At 41.3% G+C, this 20681-nt stretch overlaps 2 protein-coding genes across 2 annotated transcripts; one reads left to right on the top strand and one right to left on the bottom strand.

The window, feature by feature from the left end:
* The first annotated feature begins 4701 nt into the window (after nt 1-4701).
* On the top strand, nt 4702-9983 carry areg (amphiregulin). Its single transcript, XM_070963718.1, has 6 exons — nt 4702-4855; nt 5551-5721; nt 5969-6197; nt 6348-6518; nt 7987-8100; nt 9632-9983. The coding sequence occupies exons 1-5, from the start codon at nt 4819-4821 to the stop codon at nt 8078-8080; spliced, it is 702 nt and encodes a 233-aa protein (XP_070819819.1). The 5' UTR covers nt 4702-4818; the 3' UTR covers nt 8081-8100; nt 9632-9983.
* On the bottom strand, nt 8689-17988 carry LOC139332171 (granzyme A-like). The gene is made up of 6 exons (XM_070963903.1): nt 17903-17988; nt 17560-17701; nt 16437-16575; nt 15828-16103; nt 15583-15724; nt 8689-8732 (listed from the first exon to the last, which is right to left on the bottom strand). The coding sequence occupies exons 1-6, from the start codon at nt 17964-17966 to the stop codon at nt 8689-8691; spliced, it is 807 nt and encodes a 268-aa protein (XP_070820004.1). The 5' UTR covers nt 17967-17988.
* Nucleotides 17989-20681: the final 2693 nt, after the last annotated feature.

A 20681-nucleotide genomic window follows, 5' to 3' on the forward strand; every position in this document is an offset into this window, starting at 1 on the left:
ATGATCATTATCAGTAAACATTAACATTACCTGCTGTGATATCTTCAAGTTGCACATCTTCCTTTAATGCAGCCTCAGATATATAAAAGTAAAATGCATTAAAAGAGAAAATGATCAAATCTTACCCATCAAGCTGCTTTCAGGCTTCTATGTTACTTCCTCGAGTACAGTTCTATGCTGTTTTGTAGTTTTTTATTTGTGTCTGACCTTCCTGCCTGGAGTAACTTGTATTTGTTGTTGCTTTGTTGCCCTTTGCAGCTTTGATGAATATTAAAAATACCCATTCTTGTCATTATCACTGCCGTTAAACTGGCTGCTGAGTGAAACAGTTCTGTGCTTTATTATGTGTTTAGTGAGAGAGTATTCTCATTTTGATAATTTATTATAAAGTATTATTTTCTACACTGGAATCGTCTCTGTTTTGGAAGTTCTGTTACAAAAATGAATGAAATGTATGAATTTCTTTTACTGCGTCATTGACTTTGGTCTTCGTCCCACATTGTTGTCTGAAGGTTCCAGTTGAAAGTCTTCACATTTCACCGCCCTCTCATGTCTTTGTACAGTTTTCACATTTTTCTGCCATGTGATGAACAGTTTCCTTGAAAGAAAATATCTCTCTTTACCAAAATATATTTTTTTTCTTTTCTCCATGACACGACACTTTTGCTACAGCAGTATTACTGCATCTGTACATGTACCAGGAAAACATTTTGAATGAAACATGAATTAAAACAAATACATTTCAAATTTGCACCTTGTTTAAACACTGAACTTTAGCTGTGTAACTCTTTTCTGGACTTCGGATTTAGGACACAAATGTGATTTTTGAAGTGCGTAAAAAAAAAAAAAAAAAAGGAAGTAGGTCCACTGAGCAACATTATACGGTAAGTGAAAGTGAATCATCTGAGATATGAGATAAGTTTCCAAATGTAGGTTAATGCGTCACATGTCTTTTTTTTTTTTTTTAAATGATTGCTCCATTATTCAGAGCTCTGCTTAAAAAATCAAGATGTAGCTTCAGATATCCTAAAAGCCTCAAAAGACCCTTTTTCTCACAAAGGACACAATGACCAGAGCGATTAAGTACATTCACAGCTGCATTTGCCTCACAGTTGCACGGCGCTGCGCATGCTGGCTCACTCATGTGACTCATCATTAATGTTACTCGCTACACCTGTGCTGTTCCTGCTCTGACAAGTTGAAGTGTCTGCAGCGAAAAAGACCTTTCATTGGCAGAACATCTGATTCACTAACGAACCTGTTACCTTTTGAATCAGACACATGATGGTATCAGTGGGAGTGTGGCGTCTAATCACGCCTCCACCTACAACCCTGATTCCAAAAGAAGTTGGGAGGCTGTTTATAAAACATAATGTGATAATTTACTAATTTTTTTTTGACATATAGTCCATTGAAAATGATACAAAGACAATATATTTAATGTTTGACCTCATTAACTTCATTGATTTTTGTAAATATAAGATTATTCTGAATCTGATGGCGGCAACATGTTTCAAACAAGGCGCGACAGGAGCGACTAAAGACTGAAAGGTGTGGAAAGCTCCAGAAACACCTGTTTGGATCATTCCACAGGTAAACAGGTTCATTGGTAACAGGTGATAGTATCATGATTGGGTATGAAAGGGGCATCCTGGAAAGGCTCAGTTGTTCACATGTAAGGATGGAGAGAGGTTCACCACTTTGTGAACACATGATTGTATAAAGGAGATTACCACACACACAAAATGTTTGGACCTACGCACTTACATGATGTCAGAATGAAAGAATTTCTTATCTTATCGGACATATTAATCAACTTTACTGACCTTTGGATATGATTGCAAGTATCAGTATTGTATGATTGCACTTTTGCTCATGTTGTTGCACTACATTTACATGAGAGGGATGCAAAATTAACTTGTTCAAAATAGAATTAGAACTACAAAAGCTTTTCAGTCATCGTCTGACCTCCTGAGCGCAGTGTCCGCTCTGGAGTTAATCAGTAAACTCTGCACCCTCATTAGTGCTTCAACCAGAGTCAATGAGCCATTCTTAACACCCAACGGAAGCATCCTTACATGTTCTGTGTGCAGATGAACAGCAGCGATTACACGTAAACATTAACTCACCTGCAGACCTACTTAGGACACACTTAAAAACACATTAGCATGCACTTACACACGCAAAGACCCACAAACACATTTCATTCTAAATTTAAGACGTGGTGATAAACATTCACAACAAAATTCAGGAAATGCTTCTCTAATCCCCACACTGTGCTCATTCCCTGTTAACCGTTATTACCTAATTATTGCATAAGTAATAGTAGGTTGCTCATGCAGTGAGTAATGTGGTTGGTGGAAGTCCCATTAAGCTGCATCCTTGCGTGTCCTTTAACAAAACAAAAATGTCCACGTGTGCCATGTACACATCTGTTTTGCAGCTCAAGGCTGATTCATGTCATATTTTCACTGTTCTATTTGTCTGCCATGCTCGCAGCGCGGCTGTAGGGGTGGAAATGTAGGTCTGCCCGTCGGTCGGCCCACCGATATGTCTCCACAGCTATCGGATGGATTGCCATGCAAACAGACATTCATGGTCCTCAGAGGATGAATCCTAATGCTTTTGGTGATCCTGTGACATTTTCTTCACTCCAACATCTGCTACACCAATCAACATCTCCTCCTGCGCTATTATCATGTCGAAATTTCAATTTGTCCAATATTTTGGTTTGACGGTTCCGTAAGACTCAGATGTACTCTGTGCTCGATTGCTGATTAGCAAAATGTTATCCAGAATTTTAACCTTTGGTATAAGATTAGTGTAAAAAAAATGACACTCGATACCTCTTTTGATATCACGGCAAGAAGAAAAAAGTCCTAAACACACAAAATAATATTTCTTTTAATTATCAACCTGCTCACAGTATTGGTACAAAGTGACTGATGTTCCAACACATTTACTATAATGTCAACAGTAAGGGTTGAGGACCAGTTGATCTTCTGCCACTTTGTTTCATCTGTGCAGCCTTGAATTGAAAATCTGATTGTAGACTGGGGCAGGTGTTATAAATCAGGGCAATCAACTTAAAAAGGCCAAACACAGTCCACACAATCAAGAAATCAACCAGCACAAACTAGGAAAAAGCAGCTCCACTACAGCCTTAAACAGTTCCTTTTTTTTATTATTTGCACGTGTGCACACTTATGTCTTACGTTGTGTATCACGTGGGCAATTATCCCTTTTATTGTGACAACAACTGAGCGTGTAACTGTTTTGTGAAAAAGCATGATTCAAAGTTTTATCCAAATAGATACGGCTGTATTTGCGTGCCAGAACCGTTTCATCCCTTGTGGCATGGGCTGCGTTGCAGTGTGATTACAGTGGGCGGCTGTTATGAGGTGCTCCTCTCTGGGCTTGTGTCAGACTTTCCACAAGTTCATATCACATATCCCCAATGCCATTACACACAATCCAAACAATTTAATTCCACAGCCGCTGGAAACAAAACCTGACAGAAGCTTCTGGCTGTTGTTGAGGCAGAGGAATGAGATGGAGAAGCTCCCAGCATTCCTAGCAGGTTTCTATTGGATTCCAGTGGAGCACAAATGATGGCGTAGCCTCTGTCTACAGACACAACAACATAGCCAACACACCCTTCTGTGCAGCAGCATCCACACCCAAACCTTAAGGTCTCCTTATGGTTACAGTGTACCGAAATAGTAACACTGTTCACCATTTAATCAAACCGCAAACACGACAGTTCAGACACAGAAAGACACCCTGTTGAACAATACAACAATACAGTATTAAAATAACAAAACAGAACAAAAGGAGCAGAACTTATTCTGCCTGCTCTTCACTGTTAAAAACACAACTAAAAAATGATTTATCTTAAAAAATATATGACTTATCGCTCAGCAAAAAGTTGAATTCAGAGTTGAATTGACGTCATTTTAATAGCACCTTTCACCATTTGCTCTTACCTGTACTTTTGATACCAATTGTCAGTCACAAGTCACAACCATAAAAACTCATTTTATCTCATGCCTTCATTAGCATGCCTCTGGTTATCTTTGAACCTTGTTTTAAGTACAGACGTGACTCGACTAATGGAATGACACTGTAATTAAAGCCGTATCTGTGGCCAAAGAACGAGACGTGTGGAAGCAATAACAGCTAAAGAGGCAGGACCAAATGTTTCTGTGTGTGTGTTTTAATGGTGACGAGACACAAGTCAGAATACATCAAACTGCTCTGTGTCTCAGTCTCGTTCAGACTTATTATTCCCTGACAGAAGCCTCATCATGTGTAAGAACATGAGGTGCAAAATGTGTTGCCTGAGGCACAGCATTAATCATTAGACACACACACACACACACACACACACACACACACACACACACACACACACACACACACACACGTACAAGCTACACACACACACACACACACACACACACACACACACACACACACACACACACACACACACACACACCTTTATTACATGAATCTCTCTTGCTTCTTCTGGGATGTAACTATGTTAACTGTTAACACACATACACACACGCACGCACGCACACACACACACAAACACTTAAACATACACATACACAATTGCGTCTGTCTCTCTCTGTCACACACACACACCCTTCCTTCTCCTTGGAGTTGAGAGGCAGGCGTTGGTCTATAAAAGCTGCACCCAGCGGAGGTAAAGAGAGCAAAGCACAGCCTCTATCGACAAGGGACAAACACACACTCTGACACACAGATTAGTGCAGGCCTGTCATACACACAACACTCTCTTCCTGGGATATGAACCCTCTCGTCCTCACCTGTCTCCTGTGCTTCGGTAAGTCTGGACTTGTACTTGTGTTCTGTGTTTGTTTGGGTGTGTGATGTGCAGAGAGTGTAAATCAGGGAAATGGAAGGAAATGGAAAATGGTATAAGAGCGGGGGGGGGGGGGTAGCAAGAAAGAAATGTCTCTGCAAGTGAGGACTTGTCAGGTAGGAGAAGGATATTCAGGTGTTTTAGGGAAAAGAAATTGTGTCACAGGTGCAGCACTGCTGACTCTCAAAAACCTGCTCAAGGTAATGTACCCTGTGAAAGGTCAACATCCTTTAAATACTTAATTGATCCTTATTTATCATTGCTGTGTCTGGTGTGAGAGATGCATTCAGGTACAGTGTGGTTCTGGATGTGGACTGGTTGTGCTGGTTTCAGCACTAATACAGTATGTGCCTTGGAAGCTCAGATTGCTCTCAATGTTTTAAGATGAATGGATGAGTCAGTTAGAAATGGGCCAAGATTTCTGAATTAAATGTCAGTAGAAAGTAACTAAGCAACCTTCCCGGCGACTGTAGAAGAAGAAGGGGAAAAAAAAGACTAGTTTGGTTTCTCGCTTTGACATAAAGGTCTCCAGAACTACATTATATGATGCAGCCTCTGACCCCGCTTAGCCCTTGCTACTTATCATTTTCATGTCTCTATGTAGATTTGATCTCATGCATTATTCTTTTTTTCTGTGCGTCCTGTTGGCCTTACAGTCGTCTGCGGTGTTCCTGGTACTCAGGGATCTGAAGCCACACTCTCTGGTGAACTAACTGGAGTGTCTCGGGGTCCGGCCTCTGGAGAGGGCCTCCAGAGTCTGCTGGCCGACGATGAGGAGCTGGAAGTAGACGAGGAGCTTTCAGGAGGCGACACCTTCAGCCTTCACGGTACGACAAACAAAACACATGCTTTTCTTTTTAAAGTCAAGTGCTGCTTGATTTTGGGTGAAGCTCATTTGTCACTGTTGATGGATGATGATATTCAATAATGTGCCCAGTGGCTGAAAAGTTTTCAAAACGTGTAACATAAAAGACAGTGTATATATGTGTAAGTAGGCTTTCAAACTCATCTAAATTCAACTAAATGATGCCATAAACCTCAGTTAAGTTTCATTTACAATGTCTCCTTCTACAGAGGTACAACCTGGTAGAGATGAGAGGAGGAAAAAGAAAGGCAAAGGCAGGAAGAGGACCAAGCACAGGAGCAAAATCACCACTGCTTTCAACCCTGAGCACACCTTCCTCACCAGCGGATACTCCTCAACTCTCAGCACCACAGAGGATCCCTGCACCACCACCCACCTGGGCTACTGCGTTCATGGCTACTGCAAGCATGTAGAGGGCCTGCCGGAGCCGGTGTGCATGTGAGTACAGCACCAGTTCCACTGACCAGATTCAGACTATTTTGTGTGCGTGCACCAAGTTTAAACCTCTGTTAAACACCCAGATAACGCTGTGAGCTCCTGATGTCACATCTTCTGATCACTTTGTTCTGTTGACTCTTTGCTTTTCAGATGCATGACGGGTTACGACGGGGAGCGCTGTGGTATCCAAACTCTGAAGACGATTAAAACCGAGCCTGACCAGGGCACTAACATTGAGTTGGTGCAGACAGTTTTGGTCATCATTGCTGTGGTCCTGTCAGTCATCAGCTGCACCGCAATCCTGCTCATGACGTGCGCTCAGTAAGTATGCACGTGGCACACTTTAATGTATGCACACACACACACAGATGGCTTCATGTGTACCTGAACAGCAGTCTAAACCCTGCTTTAAGCTAACAGGGTGACCAATCAAAAAAACTGTGCAAATAAGAGGAAAAAAAAGAGAAAGAATAATGTATGGAGCACCGACAGTGACAAAATGTAGCAAAAGTCAAAAATACAACTAAATAAATCAAAAAATAATTTAAATTGTTAAATAACATAGCGAATGAAATGAAACAAATTTTACACTTTTCCTTCAGTTACAGTCACTTGATAAAAAGAATAAACATAAAATAAATAACATGTATTGAATTGAATTATTTTACGCTTCTATATTCATCTTGTATGAGCTCATGTTATATCTTATTCTTTGGGTTCTCTGCGCAATATTTAATAATGTAATACATTTAGAGAAAAATACAAACTGTGTCCATGAAATTCACGGACATGGTCTATTTAGGCTGTCTCACCCCTTTAGCGGTTGGTTAACATGAGTATGCTGGGTGCAGTTTGTACAGGATATTTAGGCATTTGATTAAAAAATGTTCAAACTTTATATGGACCAGCTCACAGTGCACTGGTTGTCAGTGCCACCCGCCTCTCTCTTCTGCAAGGTATCACTTTTCACAGTAGTTGAAAGTATAATATGAATGGCCTGATGTCAGTGGTTTAGTACAAAATCCATTTTATTGTTCTTTATTCTTTAGAACTGTTATAGGGCAGGTTAATGAAGCCTTAAGCATGAGGGCAACCACCCATACCTTGGTGAATCTCAACATAACACCCATTGCAACCCACACATCCTGCCCAGAAACACTTCTTGGCATTCAAACACACTGACACATCAAAAAGCATATTAACACACCCAAACACACCCACACTGTACAGGTGTTGCTCACCAGCTTCACAGGATGGACTCTTTGACCTTTACACCTTTGACTTCTCATTCTTAGATTTAGATTAGAAATCTGCAATTTCACAACAAATTGTGTCACGTCAATGTCACGCCTTGCTCATGATTTCCTTTAAACTGCAGTCTATTATTTAACGTAACCAGTCATTTACTGTACAATCATAGTTCCTTATCAGTATGTGACCAAATCACTTCTACGGCTGGAATGTGGGGCACAGTCAGTTGTCCAGTAGCCAGCAGCGAAGTTAAAGTTTTACGGCCACGGTTAGCTGATGTAGTGAGGTGTGGTGGCAGAGAGAAAGTAGAATTTATTACTGTGAGAGTGAACTACCACCAAGTTCTTTTCAGATCAAAACAGCCTGCAAATAAATGCCGCAGGGTTAATAATCAATGCACTTTATGGGCTGTAGAAATGACTGAACTTGGCAGAAACAAGGTCATGCACTCTGCATTCTCAAAATAACTTTACTGCCATCATCGTGACAATCACGAGCCCTTGGCCCACAGTATACTCATGCTGAGTGTCTTTTGTAGTTACAGGTCACATAAAAACTTCCTAGCCTCCTACCTGGGGACTGGCTCAGAGCAGGAGAAACTACAGAAGCCCATCGGTGACATTGTGGTGTGATGGCGTCGAGTTATGATGAGGTAGGTGTTGCTTAGGTTTTGACCTGCTTGTGTGTAGACTAACAAACACTCACTGTGCTTCGTCAAATCAAGGATAAATCATAAGGATCTCAATACCCACCAAACTTGAAATCTTCAATTAATAGTTCGCTGAACCTCTCGTCCAATCACAGCTTAGCAACAATAAAGCGGTCAAGCTTTGGATTTGTCATGTTAAAGTTGCCTCTCTCTAAAATCAAGGAACCATTGTTTTGAAAGCCAGTAAAGTGTCTCAGGGCAGCGGGGCTTAGTGAGCATTCAGTTTCTAGGACTCAAAATGGAAAACCCAAACCTTCACCATTCAGATGCTAAAGTTAATGTAAGCAATATTGTAAGAAGGCAGTGTAATCAGGTGCTCCTGTATTTCCGGTGGTGTATATTTTGATGACCCAAAATTGTTGCTTAAGTTCTCAGCGGGCGCTGTCAGGCCTCCGTTCACGTGAGCCTTAAGCCAAACAGGAAAGAGTGGGCTCAGAGAGTGACAGAGAAGTCTGTATGGCTGTTGTTGTTATTGAATCAAGTGAGTTGCGTCACGCAATGAGGAATCCCTACGAGAGGAATTAGTCTGGATTAGCCAGGGATGTCTCGGCCTGTCCCATCTCTGAACTGCATACCTGCGTAAAGAAAAACCACACGCTTGACGGTACACATTCACCTGTGTGTCCAAACAATAACAGTACTGACACACTGACTGTACACGTGATGACCCTGCTGTAAGAGCTTAATGTGTGCTGATATATGGTGAGATCTCACTGAGCTACACACGCACACTGAGATGCAGACCTCTGGTGTTCAGACAAACGATGCGGCTGCGCAGCATTCTGCTCATAGCCTGCGTGTCAATCAGCGTCCTCCCTGAGAAAAGCAAGTCTGGCTCACACATACAGTAAAGATTCACTCCATAGCTTTTAAGGAATGTGTCTGTCAGCTTGTAATTTGCCGGCTCAATAGGATCAATGCCACACTGAAGGTCACACTCTCACGCTTTAAATTGTTTTGTTCATGTATTTAAAGGAGGATTTTTATGTTTTTAAGAATTATTTTCATAGTTTCGGCCATTATTTCTATGAGCTTTGACAGCTCAAAGCAATTGCTGAGATATGGGACAGACAATGGCAAGAAGGAGGTGGTTTGACAACTAGTCACATTTCAACCACTTCATTTTGGTTGCTAATAATTCAGCCATGGCAAGTACAGTAAGTCAAATTTAAATGGGGAAGTTGGTCTGAAAATTTTCACACATCTTAACTTGGTGTGTACAATGTTATTAGTGAGAGGAAAATGACTCCCATGAAAAAATCTACACCTAGTGGCTTTAATGACAAACCTTGTGCACAATCCACAGATATAAATGATTGGAAACACAACACCTCTGTGTGCCTCATTTACACAGGATTAGATAAACTGTTGCATGCTTCATTTCTTAGAAAATAGTTCTACTTTTACACAAAGTACTTGCTGTTTCCATGCTGACATATTCAGTAACGTTTGATTTCTCTCTGTCTGTCCTCAGCCACCTGCGGGATTCAAAGACGAAGCGGACTGGAGGAGTCTGAGGATCTGAGAAAAGCAGTAGAGAGAATAGAGTGCTTCATTAAATGCTGTGTAACAAACACGCCATCCACAACTTGTTAGAATGTAATTTATTTCCTGTGATTATTTATTGCTAACGACTTTATGAGTGTTTGTATGTCGGACTATTGTTATGATGTCTTTTATGTGTGAATGCTGAGCATTCAGTGCTTTGATGTTCTGTAGCTTTGGTTTTATTTATTGCACTGCTGTTGTTATAGGTCAGAGAAACGCTCTTCATCTCGCTCTGGAAAAGGGATGGAATTTGATCACCAATAAAGTGTCTCAGTGTTATGTGAAAGTCTTCATGTCTTCATGAAAGTGTCATGTTTACATTCATCCCATACCTCAGCAGCCGGCTTGCACAAACACCTCGGCCTTTTAGCCAAACATAGATCCAGCAGACAAGGATAACCCCGAGATGAGCTCACTGAGGAATCCAGAGACTCATGAGAGCATCACAAAAGCATGAGACACTGGAAAAGTCGTTTTAGGTGTGTGTGTGTGTGTGTGTGTGTGTGTGTGTGTGTGTGTGTGTGAATTTATCGCTCAACTTAAGACAACACAAATGTTTGTACTGTACACTATTCATGCCACCACACACACAAGCTCGAGCGGCCGCTGTGTTGCTATGACACTGCAGTGTGTTTAACAGTGATGTTCAAAGCTTTGTGAGCGGGTCGGTGACGTGCCGGTGCACAGGTGAACCGGGAAAATGAGCGGGGGTGTGTCTGTTCTGAGCTATTTTGGGAATGTTCAGGTAACTTGGAAGTAATCTCCAAAGACAAATACAAACAAAGACTTGAACATAATCACATGGGACAAAGGACAAAAGAGCCTAGAATAGACAGTACTGTAGGCCGAGAATAGACACAAACAGAGCAACACAGTTTCACACAAACACAGACGCAGGTTTGTTAAAGGGCAGCACAAAGTGAAATCAGGAGCAAGAAGAACAAAAATGTGATGCAGACTATAGGGCCATAACAAAGAGAAGATAATTTGCCAGGAAATATTGATAAGATATAGCTGGCAAGTGTCACTAAGTTTATTATTTATGCGCAGTATTCATGTATTCATCAGTCCGTTTCATGTTAACAGACATACACATATCACAATGAAAATAAGTAGTTTGTTGGTTGAATAATGTATTTGGTGGAAAAAGATTGTTTTTTCCTCCATTTCCCTTTTTTTAATCTCCCTCTTGGTAGCTTTGACAGTGCGATGTGTAAGATATGGCCAGAATTTGAATTTAAAACATTGAGAAAATCATGAATCTGGCCTCCATTGGTCTTGGACGCTGTGTTTGGTCCGGATCCAGCCGTGCTCACTAGGCTGGAGGCTTAGGCTGCTGTGCTGGTGCTCCGAGCTCTCAGTTCCTGCTGACTCCAGTCAGCTAATGGGGCCACTAGCTGCACTGCTAACTGAGCTGACGAGCTAATGGCAGCTGGTAGCTACAGCAAGTATAGTTAGTGGGCACTCTAGTGATATGCTGCCTCCTGTTTGTTTGGATTCTTAATTCTTACACTTTGCACCTTTAAAGTCATAAGAATAAGGTTATTACACACTGTCTGACAGTCTCATACAGATACAAAGCTTGGCTTCAGTTGCAATGACTGTCAGTGAGATTTCCAGTCAGAGGAGAAGACGACCGTGAAAGGTATAAGTGTGAAACCTCAAGAGCAGCAGAACGACTGATGACGTCAAGAATTCAGACTTTATTCAGTGAAGTCTGGCTTTCTGGGTTTTTTTTTGAATTCTCAGAAATGCTTTACTTGGAGTTGTTTCTAGTCGGCTCTAACTTCCTCCACTGATAGCTGATCCCAGTGTGTCTTGATGATGACATTCAGGGTCCTAATAATTAATCAGGTTGTCAAATCCATCAGCTCTACTTTGCCTCTAAAATCGATTTCTGTATCTGTGATCTGAGAAAATCATTAATGCTTACATACTCACACACATTTCACAACTTTAGAAATGTGTTGGATGCATTTCTTTTCTCATAAAACACTGAATTATTTTGAATCCAGAATACTGAATTCAGAATATTTACACGCACATGTCCAACACATGCTGAAAAATGGAAGGCTGTTTATTATTGTGTTGTTGGGCTACTATGGTACAAGGTAGACATGCGCAGCATTTGCAATAAATGAGCATATGAAGATGAGTCACCTGCAGAGATACAACTGTTTCTGGTAAACCTTTGTAAAACCCAGTTTCACTCCATGTTTGTGTGTGTGTGTGTGTGTGTGTGTGTGTGTGTGTGTGTGTGTGGAGTTGCGTCACCAGTAAGTGAAGAAAAAGGTGAGGCGAGGTGGGCAGCTCATCCAACTCACACACAAGTGATGCAAGCCCAGGTAAACATTTACTGTTTACTTACTGTGTGTGTGTGTGTGTGTGTGTGTGTGTGTGTGTGTGTGTGTGTGTGTGTGTGTGTGTGTGTGTGTGTGTGTGAGAGAGAGAGAGAGAGAGAGAGAGAGAGAGAGAGAGAGAGTGATCTCCACGGCAGAAATGGCTATTTAAACATGCCAAGTGCATTCATAAACACTCACGCATTCATGCATTGGACAAAATAAATTAATACGGGTGTGGTGAGCTTTGACAGTTTCGGTGGCACTGAGGTGGGCCCGTGAGCTTTTGTGGGTGACCATGGAAACAGAGTAAACACAAATGCAGATGGTTGGTCAGTGATAATAAATAAAGCACCTGCTGGAATTTCCTGGGCGTGGTGACATTTTTTTCCCCTTTAGAGAGCAGGTCAGTTGCCAAGGTAAGTATTTTGTGTGTGTGTGTGTGCGTGTGTGTGTGTGTGTGTGTGTGTGTGAGTGAGTGAGTGAGTGAGTTCATGTGTGGAATGTTAAATGAACCATTTTAAGAGATGCAAAGCAAATTTTGTTGTACAATGTGCAATGACAATGAAGACTTTCTGTTCTATCCTAGTCTTAATTTCCCATGCAGACTTGTATATCAACACAGTTACACGTGCTGTCAACAGTTTTTAGGTGTGTTAGTGGCAGAGCCAGTCAGCCTGCCACTTCGGTCCAGACTGAAATATCTCAACAGCTATTTGATGAATTGCTGTGAACATTTCTACAGACATCCTACACACTGGTGTTGCCAGACCTTTCCTCCAGCACCACCATGAGCAGCAACGTGCAATGAAATCTCGCACAGGAAAGCAGCGACAGTGTGACATATGTCACTGAATTAACAGAGCAGCTCAAGTTCATGTTACAAATGGATAGACAAAATAAAGTCTACATTGGTTAGGTTATAAATCAACAAATATGTCTGAGGCCTCATTTGTGGAGCTACTCATCGATCAAACCTGATCAATAGACATCTCCAGCTTACAAACACAGACGAGGAGTTAAAATATTTTTCTGCCAAAACTTGTAAAAGCAGGCAGAACAGTGGTGCAGCAGGTAGTGCGCGTGCCTCACAGCAAGAAGGTCGTCGGTTCGATCCCCGGGTCGGACGGGGCCTTTCTGTGTGAAGTTTGTTCTTCCCGTGCATGCGTGGGTTCTCTCCGGGCACTCTGACTTCCTCCCACAGACCAAAAACATGCTCATTTAAGTTAATTGGTGACTCTTAGGTGTGAGTGTGAGTGTGAATGTTGTGTCTTGTATGTTGCCCTGCGATTGACTGCCGACTGGTCCAGGGTGTACCCTGCCTCCCGCCCGCTGACAGCTGGGATAGGCTCCAGACCGCCCGCAATCCCGAAAAGGGATAGTCGGGTATAGACAATGGATGGATGGATGGATGGATGGATGGATGGATGGATGGATGGATGGATGGATGGATGGATGGATGGATGGATGGATGGATGGATGGAACTTGTAACAGCTCAACATAGTTTCCTCGTTTTCCTTTGCCTTTGCATTGTACAAGCTGATGTGGACCCTGCACTGCTGTCAATGAGACCATTTCCAAAGGTGTTCAGGGCGAGGGTGTTCAGCAGAGCTCCTGGGAAATTGTTCAGGTCACGACTTGTTCCACCTGCATGCTGTCACTGCTATAAGCAAATACTGGCAAAACTAATGACATTCCCATTATCCTCAGGTTAGCGCTATCTTGTGGAGGCTAACGGGCTACAGTGAGATGTTAGCATTTAGCTCACAGCATCGCTCGGCCTAAGTGCGGCCTCTCTGAGCTTTAGGCTGTAGACTCACTTTTATTTTTCCATTTAATATTATATGAATGGTAAGAATAAAGAATAAACATTAATCACACCAAATTCTGTTTAGAAATACCATATTATATCTCATATTATCTCATATCTTGCTTTTTTTCTTGTAAATTGTCCCTTTTTACTTCATCAAAAAAATCATTCAAATAAAAAAATCACTCTTTGGTTCACCAAAGCTCTAAAATATTCTTTTGATTTAAGGAGTCAGCAGCCAAAACCACCGATACAGAGCTTTGTTTTTATACTTGTCCTACTATAAGTTGCATGTCGATATTATGGTCACTGAATTATTGTAAATGTGGACCCCAGGAAGAGTATATGACATCACAGTAGCCACTGTCAATCAAAATCAACAAATATTAAAGCATTTTTCTATCTCTTCTCATTAAAACACTTTTCAAAAAAAGTCATTTTTGCTTTTAGCTGACTCAAATCTCCTCTCTGTAAATTTCTGCACCACTAACTCGAGCAGAGAGCACCACCTACTGATGAATTATGAAAAATGAGCATCAGCGTCACATTACAGTAAGTCCCAGGTCATAAAGACTGGGTGCAGAGACATAATGAGCTGGCTAAGGCGACTTCCGTGCGACACGATAAACCCAAAAGAATTTAAAGTGGGGAGCAAATATTGCAGAAAGACGCCAAAGCTCCTTCAGCTCGCAGCGATGAAAGTGGACAAGAAGATAAGGGAGACAAAGAAAGCGATGAATAATCCTTCCGAGGGCCAAGACAAACATTTCTTTTCACTGGCAGTGGACGTTTCATGGGTTAATATCTTGTTCAGTTTCAGTAAAGGCCATCATGCAACATTTTGCACATTTCCTGTATGGGGTCTTCAGATAGACTGTGTGAATTTCTCTTTTGTGCTGTGGTCTGACTAAGTACTCAATCATGAACATCTTTTTTCTTCTTTGTGGTACAGAACATAATGTTCTCTGTGTTGACATTACTGTAATTGACTCAGACAGGAAGCATTTTAGCATCATCTACAGATGATGCTATAGATGATGCTGCAGAGGAGGAAGAATTGAAACATGACAAAATGATGAGACCTCAAAGGTTTTTAATTTGAGAAGAACAGCACAAACCTGTGAGGAGCTGCTGCAATGAGGCACTGTGGCAGACAGAGTACAAAATTGCATGGCTGTAAGACAGCAGAAAATGTCATTTTCACACAGAAATAATATGGATCAATAATGAGGGAGGAGTGCCTGAGAATTAACCACGCAGGAAGTGGTGAATCTGTTTGGTTGATGGGGTGAATGCTGCCTCTGTGGTGTCTTGCTTTCATCTCAAAAGTCTTTGGTGTGCATCTTTAAAAAAACTGTTTTTACTTTGGTTTATTGCAGCAGAGGCATCAATGAGAACCAGAGGGGCTTGTACCCCTGCTGTACTTCTGCACTTCCCAGGAGGTCAGTGGAAAGATTGTAGAGAATCTCAGTTATTTACAAAAACCAAAACAGACTTGATTTGATGTCAAAAATACATCCACATATTTGCATTAAGCAGGAAAATAAAAGCACAAAAATGGAATTTGCTCTCTTATTGGCTGGAGAGGCTAAAACTTGAGCAGTCCAGTAAATCTTATTAGGATCAAGTGAATGCAGCATAACAGAGGTACAAAGATACACGGTTAAATGGTTAAAATGGTTAACTTGGTCAAGAGCACAGAGTAATGATGTCTCATTATATCTGACCCATGGTCTTTTTGATCCATTTGAGTTGTTTTTCTGAGAGAAAAGAGTACACTCCGGGCTTTTTAAGCAAGCCACACCTGGCTCCAAAAGACGTGACTCCAGTCAGAGCTCCGTTGCACAACAGCGGCCCTCCAGAATCGCCCTGAATCGAGACAGAAGGAATACATGTCATTTTTAGGATCATACATACATTGCAGCTGAGGAGATGATACGGAGATGACAGGCTGTTTACCTCCTTTACTCACCTCACAGGTATCAGCCCTGTTTTTACCATTTGAACCAGCACATATCATGCCGTTGGTGATAACAGGCCGAAGGTTGTAATATTCAGGAGAGTTGCACTTCACTCTGTCGATCACAGTCACGTTGGCAGACATCAGGACATTTGACATGACTTTAGCATTGTTCTTTGTTTTCCCCCATCCAGCCACCAAACACTGGGTGCCAGCTGCTGGCTCCTTGACGGTGTTACCCAATGGGAGGCTTTTCACTGCCTTGGTTTGCTTCACTGGTTTGTCAAGCTGAAATTTGAAAAAGGAACATTACTGATGCTTGTGTGTGTGTGGGGGGGGGGATTAAAAACAATGAGTGGATCAACATGCTGAACAATACTCAAGGCAAAGTTAAAAATCTGTTATTCATAGCCCACTGGGTGCCTTTTAAAGAGAGAAAAGCCTGACTTCGGCAAATATTTGATTTGGATCAAATCTGGTTTGCAGCTTTCATGACATCTTTATCTGCTGCCTAAACAAACTTAAAAAGCAAACGCCAAGTTCAAACAACTTGCTCAAAATATGTTTCTCAGTTGTCTTGAACCACTTTTTGCTTCATCTAGGTGATAATTCAAACCTTACCTTGAGCAACTGCAGGTCATTGACCTTTTCTTCTTTGTCATAGCAGGGATGACGAACCTGGCTCTTCACCTTTCGGACCTGCCTGTAGTCTTTCTCCTGGTCTTTGATGGAGTGCACCCCCAGCAACACCTTCTTAATGCTGCAAGATCAGGAAGCACATAGATCAAAGTTCACATTCGCAAAAGGCAAACAGCAGTGCACAGACTAATGACGAGATGAAGACTTTATTACAGTTGTCTTATTATTTCATGCGTGACACACATAAGAAGATTTCCTTTTGAGACTCAGACAGAAACATGCAGCATTTTTTTCTTTTTGTTAATATGTATTGAGACGTCAGTGGTGGTTGGCGGGTGCTGGATGGAGATTTTACACCCTAACAGAGCTGATATGATTCAGTGGTAGCTGTTGAAAGTGTAAAACTGGGTGTGAACTGATACAAAACTGCTTATCTTCACTCTCCCTCCATACAGGAGGAATTTTGCATCTATAGTTCTGCATTCATGTTAAATGCAAGGGGACCTAGCACTGACAAGGCTACAGTATCTGTCCTGAAGTACATTTTTCTCTTTGATGTCGGCCTCCTTTTTGTCTGTTTAGCCTGTAGAAGTCTTATCTCTAAAAATGGCAGCAGGACCACAGTGCAGACATGGGCGGGCTTAGAGAGTCATGTGCAGTGTATGAGCCTCAAACCATTTCTTCTCCTCAACTTACCATGAACAGTGTCAACAGAGGAAACCAGCAACAAAATGTGCAAAATAGAACTTCATTGAAACAACAATATCTAGACCCTAAACTGCATTTCTCTTTTCATGCGTTTTCTCTTTAGATTCTGTTGTCCTGAATGAAAGTACGTCATCTCAAGCCCGTCTCAATATTTCTGTGGTTTCTTGAAGTGAGTCTCAGCAGTGTATGTTCCAAGCTTGTGTCTCTGATGAGGTTAAAGAGAGCTTAGATGTCTCATTAAAGGAGCAAACATTCAGCTAAATATGATATCAGAGAAGCTACGGCAAGATTTTAAATGACCAAGACAATATCTTTTATGTCGTCTGTAGATAATAAACATTAGTTTTGGCGCATATATTGACATTTACAATTTTAGGGATATAAGTGTGGAGCTTACTCAGTACAGTGTGCGGCAGTCAGGACCCATGAGGTACTGATCAGTATCCCTCCACAGGCTGGTGCTTTGTTCTCCAGCAGGGCCATGAAAGGCAGCGAGTGGGGCTGCACTTCTTTCCCATCAATAATCTCAGAGCCCTGACCTAAAGCACAACACACTCAGTTCATTAATTTAACAAAAAAGTGGAAAGATTCATCAATAATTAGTCAGCCAATACATATTACTCTGCACTGACTGCTCTGTAACATTCAAAGACATCAGCAGCATTTCGTTCTGCATGTTTGCATGAATGAGCAAGATAACACAAAGTACATTAATGCAATTTAAAGAACATGTAACTCACTCGACTGGACAGTGAGGAGGACCGTACAAAAGACACAAGTAATGAAATCCCTCAGGCTGAACATTTCTTCTTATCTCCGCCTGCGATGTGATGGTGAATGAACTGAAACCCACCTTGATGCACACACTCGCCTTTATGTGTTAAGCTCAGAGGATGTGGTCTGACCATGAAATGCACGAGTCAGCAAAATGGACGGCAGCATGACATGAGAATTGGAGTGTACGGTCTTCATTTAAGAGCCTGTGGTCACAGTTTTTGTTATTTACCAGCCATGATGAGCAGTTTACTTGCGTGTTCTGTGCATGAGGCTTTTTTTACGTGAAGCAGATCGCATCATCAGGGTGCACATATGTCAGCGCTGGGGGGAACAGCTATGACTGGAAGCCGTTGTCAGCCCCTCTGGCTACACTTATGAGTTTCTAATAACGTCATTCATGAATCAGTGGAGAACCTGAGAAAATGAAACATATCTGTTGATGTGACACCAGGCTGGTGGAGGTCAATGGAAAAGAAGAGGAAGTTGCTACAATAACTGTTTATGTTACCTTGGTTCAACATTTTGGGAAATACATTTATTTGTGTTCTTATTTTGAGTAAGATAAAATGTAGAGGGCAGCACGGTGGCGCAGCAGGTAGTGCGCGTGCCTCACAGCAAGAAGGTTCGACCCCCGGGCGGGGCCTTTCTGTCCGAAGTTTGCATGTTCTTCCCGTGCATGCGTGGGTTCCCTCCGGGTACTCCGGCTTCCTCCCACAGACCAAAAACATGCTCATTAGGTGAATTGGTGGCCCCTAGGTGTGAGTGTGAGTGTAAATGGTTGTTTGTCTTGTGTGTTGCCCTGCGTTCGAATGACAACCGGTCCAGGGTGTACCCCGCCTCTCGCCCGTTGACAACTGGGATAGGCTCCAGCCCCCCCCCCGCAACCCCAAAAGGGATAGGCGGTATAGAAAATGTAATATAAAATGTTGATACCACTCTCACATCTGTCAGATACTGTTTAAGGCTCCTGCCTTAGCTGGTTAGCTTAGCTTAGCAGAAAGACTAGAAACAGCTAGGCTGCTTCTGTCCAAAGGTAACAAAATCTGCCATTCTTTTGGTCTTTGGACAAAGCCTGCCCAGCTGTTTTCCCACTAGCTGTTTCCAGTCTTTATGCTAAGCAAAGCTAACTATCTGCTGGCTGTAGCCTCACATTTGTCGTATCAATCTTCTAACTCTCATATATTTCCCAATATGTGGATTTTCTTCATATGAAAAAAAATAAATAAATAGGCATCATGTCAACCATTTAATGGAGTTTATTTATTCATATGACTCTTAGTTACATAAGCAGCCACAAAAGAAAGCAACGAGTTGCTTCCAGTACTTTTCTAGTGTAGAATAAAATACAATAATAATAAAAATAAAATACCCCAAACAGAATGTTGGATGATATCCTGAATGCACCACAGATCTTAAAAAGAATAAAGCGGAGGCACATGACAACGACTACATTTGTAGTCAACACATACTTTCTTTATGTAAAACATGTTCAATGCCTAAAGCATCACTGTGTGTTTTGGACTTAGTTTACTTTACAAACAAGTATGTAATTTTGAATCAAAACACCATAAATGTTATTTTTGATATGTAAATTTTAGACCTTCAATTTAAAACATCCTAATAGATGTAACACCACCAAAGGCCTGATTAGACACATTAAATATGTCTCCTAAAAATTGTGTTTATATATTACTAGTGGGTAGCAGCACATATTTGTTAAAAGAAACAATTCAAAATTTTACTTGATGTAGTCTGCATGCAATTCTAGGCCCAAATTTAAAAATACCACATAAAGAAACAAACAAATAAAAAAAACAACATAAAAGTGCAAAATAAAAATACTGCCAAATACTTTTTGATAAGCTGTGGCTTGATGATATGACAAATATTATCCGTTTCCTGCCACATTCACATCAATGTTTTCCTTTGTGCCTTCATCTGAACTAAGATTTCTCACACGTTTCACTGAAACAACATTTTCAGATCAAGGCTTTAGCTAACTCTGGACCTTTTCACATTCACTGACCTTGTTCCTTTAGATATAAACTAACTAACTAACTAACTGGATAATCCCTGTGTGAGGTTTGATGTGTCAAAAAAAAGTAACATAACTAATACTTTTCAATTTCTCATTACTGCTGATTCAATCTTTATGTGAATAGCATGCATGACACAATCCATCTATAGCTGCTGTCACATGAAGTTGCAGAAGAAAGGTTGGTGCAAACTCTACCTGCTGCAGTTTAACAATAAAACTTGATTTAGAGAACATGTTTCTGGGTGGCTTTGTTGAATCTACACTGCATCTTAATGATGAGGAGAGGAGAACCTCACAATACAGATCACACTGCGTTTCCCAGCTCAAAGTAAACTTTCTACGTCAACACTACAGTCATCTGTGTGCCCACTGAAGGTCATTTCTCCATTGCTCCATGCTAACACATTAACTAAGATTATAATGGTATGGCTCTCACACCATCACTGACAAACTGAAACAAGTGGTCTGCCACTTTTAGTGGAAAATGCACAAGACAAGAAAATATTACACAAAAATATCCCTAAAGTTCCCCTGAGATTTTTTCCTGCTTAGAGGAAATAAACGTGGCGTCCACAGGCTGTGTGCAGCTAAACATCACAGTGGCTCATCATAACTGGCTCCAACAAAGGATATATAAAATGTGTCGAGAATATAATGATTTCCCTTGACAGTTATTTACTGCTAAAGGCTCAGTTTTCTTACTT

Source organism: Chaetodon trifascialis, chromosome 6 (genome assembly GCF_039877785.1).
Source record: "Chaetodon trifascialis isolate fChaTrf1 chromosome 6, fChaTrf1.hap1, whole genome shotgun sequence".
Taxonomy (NCBI): Eukaryota; Metazoa; Chordata; class Actinopteri; order Chaetodontiformes; family Chaetodontidae; genus Chaetodon; species Chaetodon trifascialis.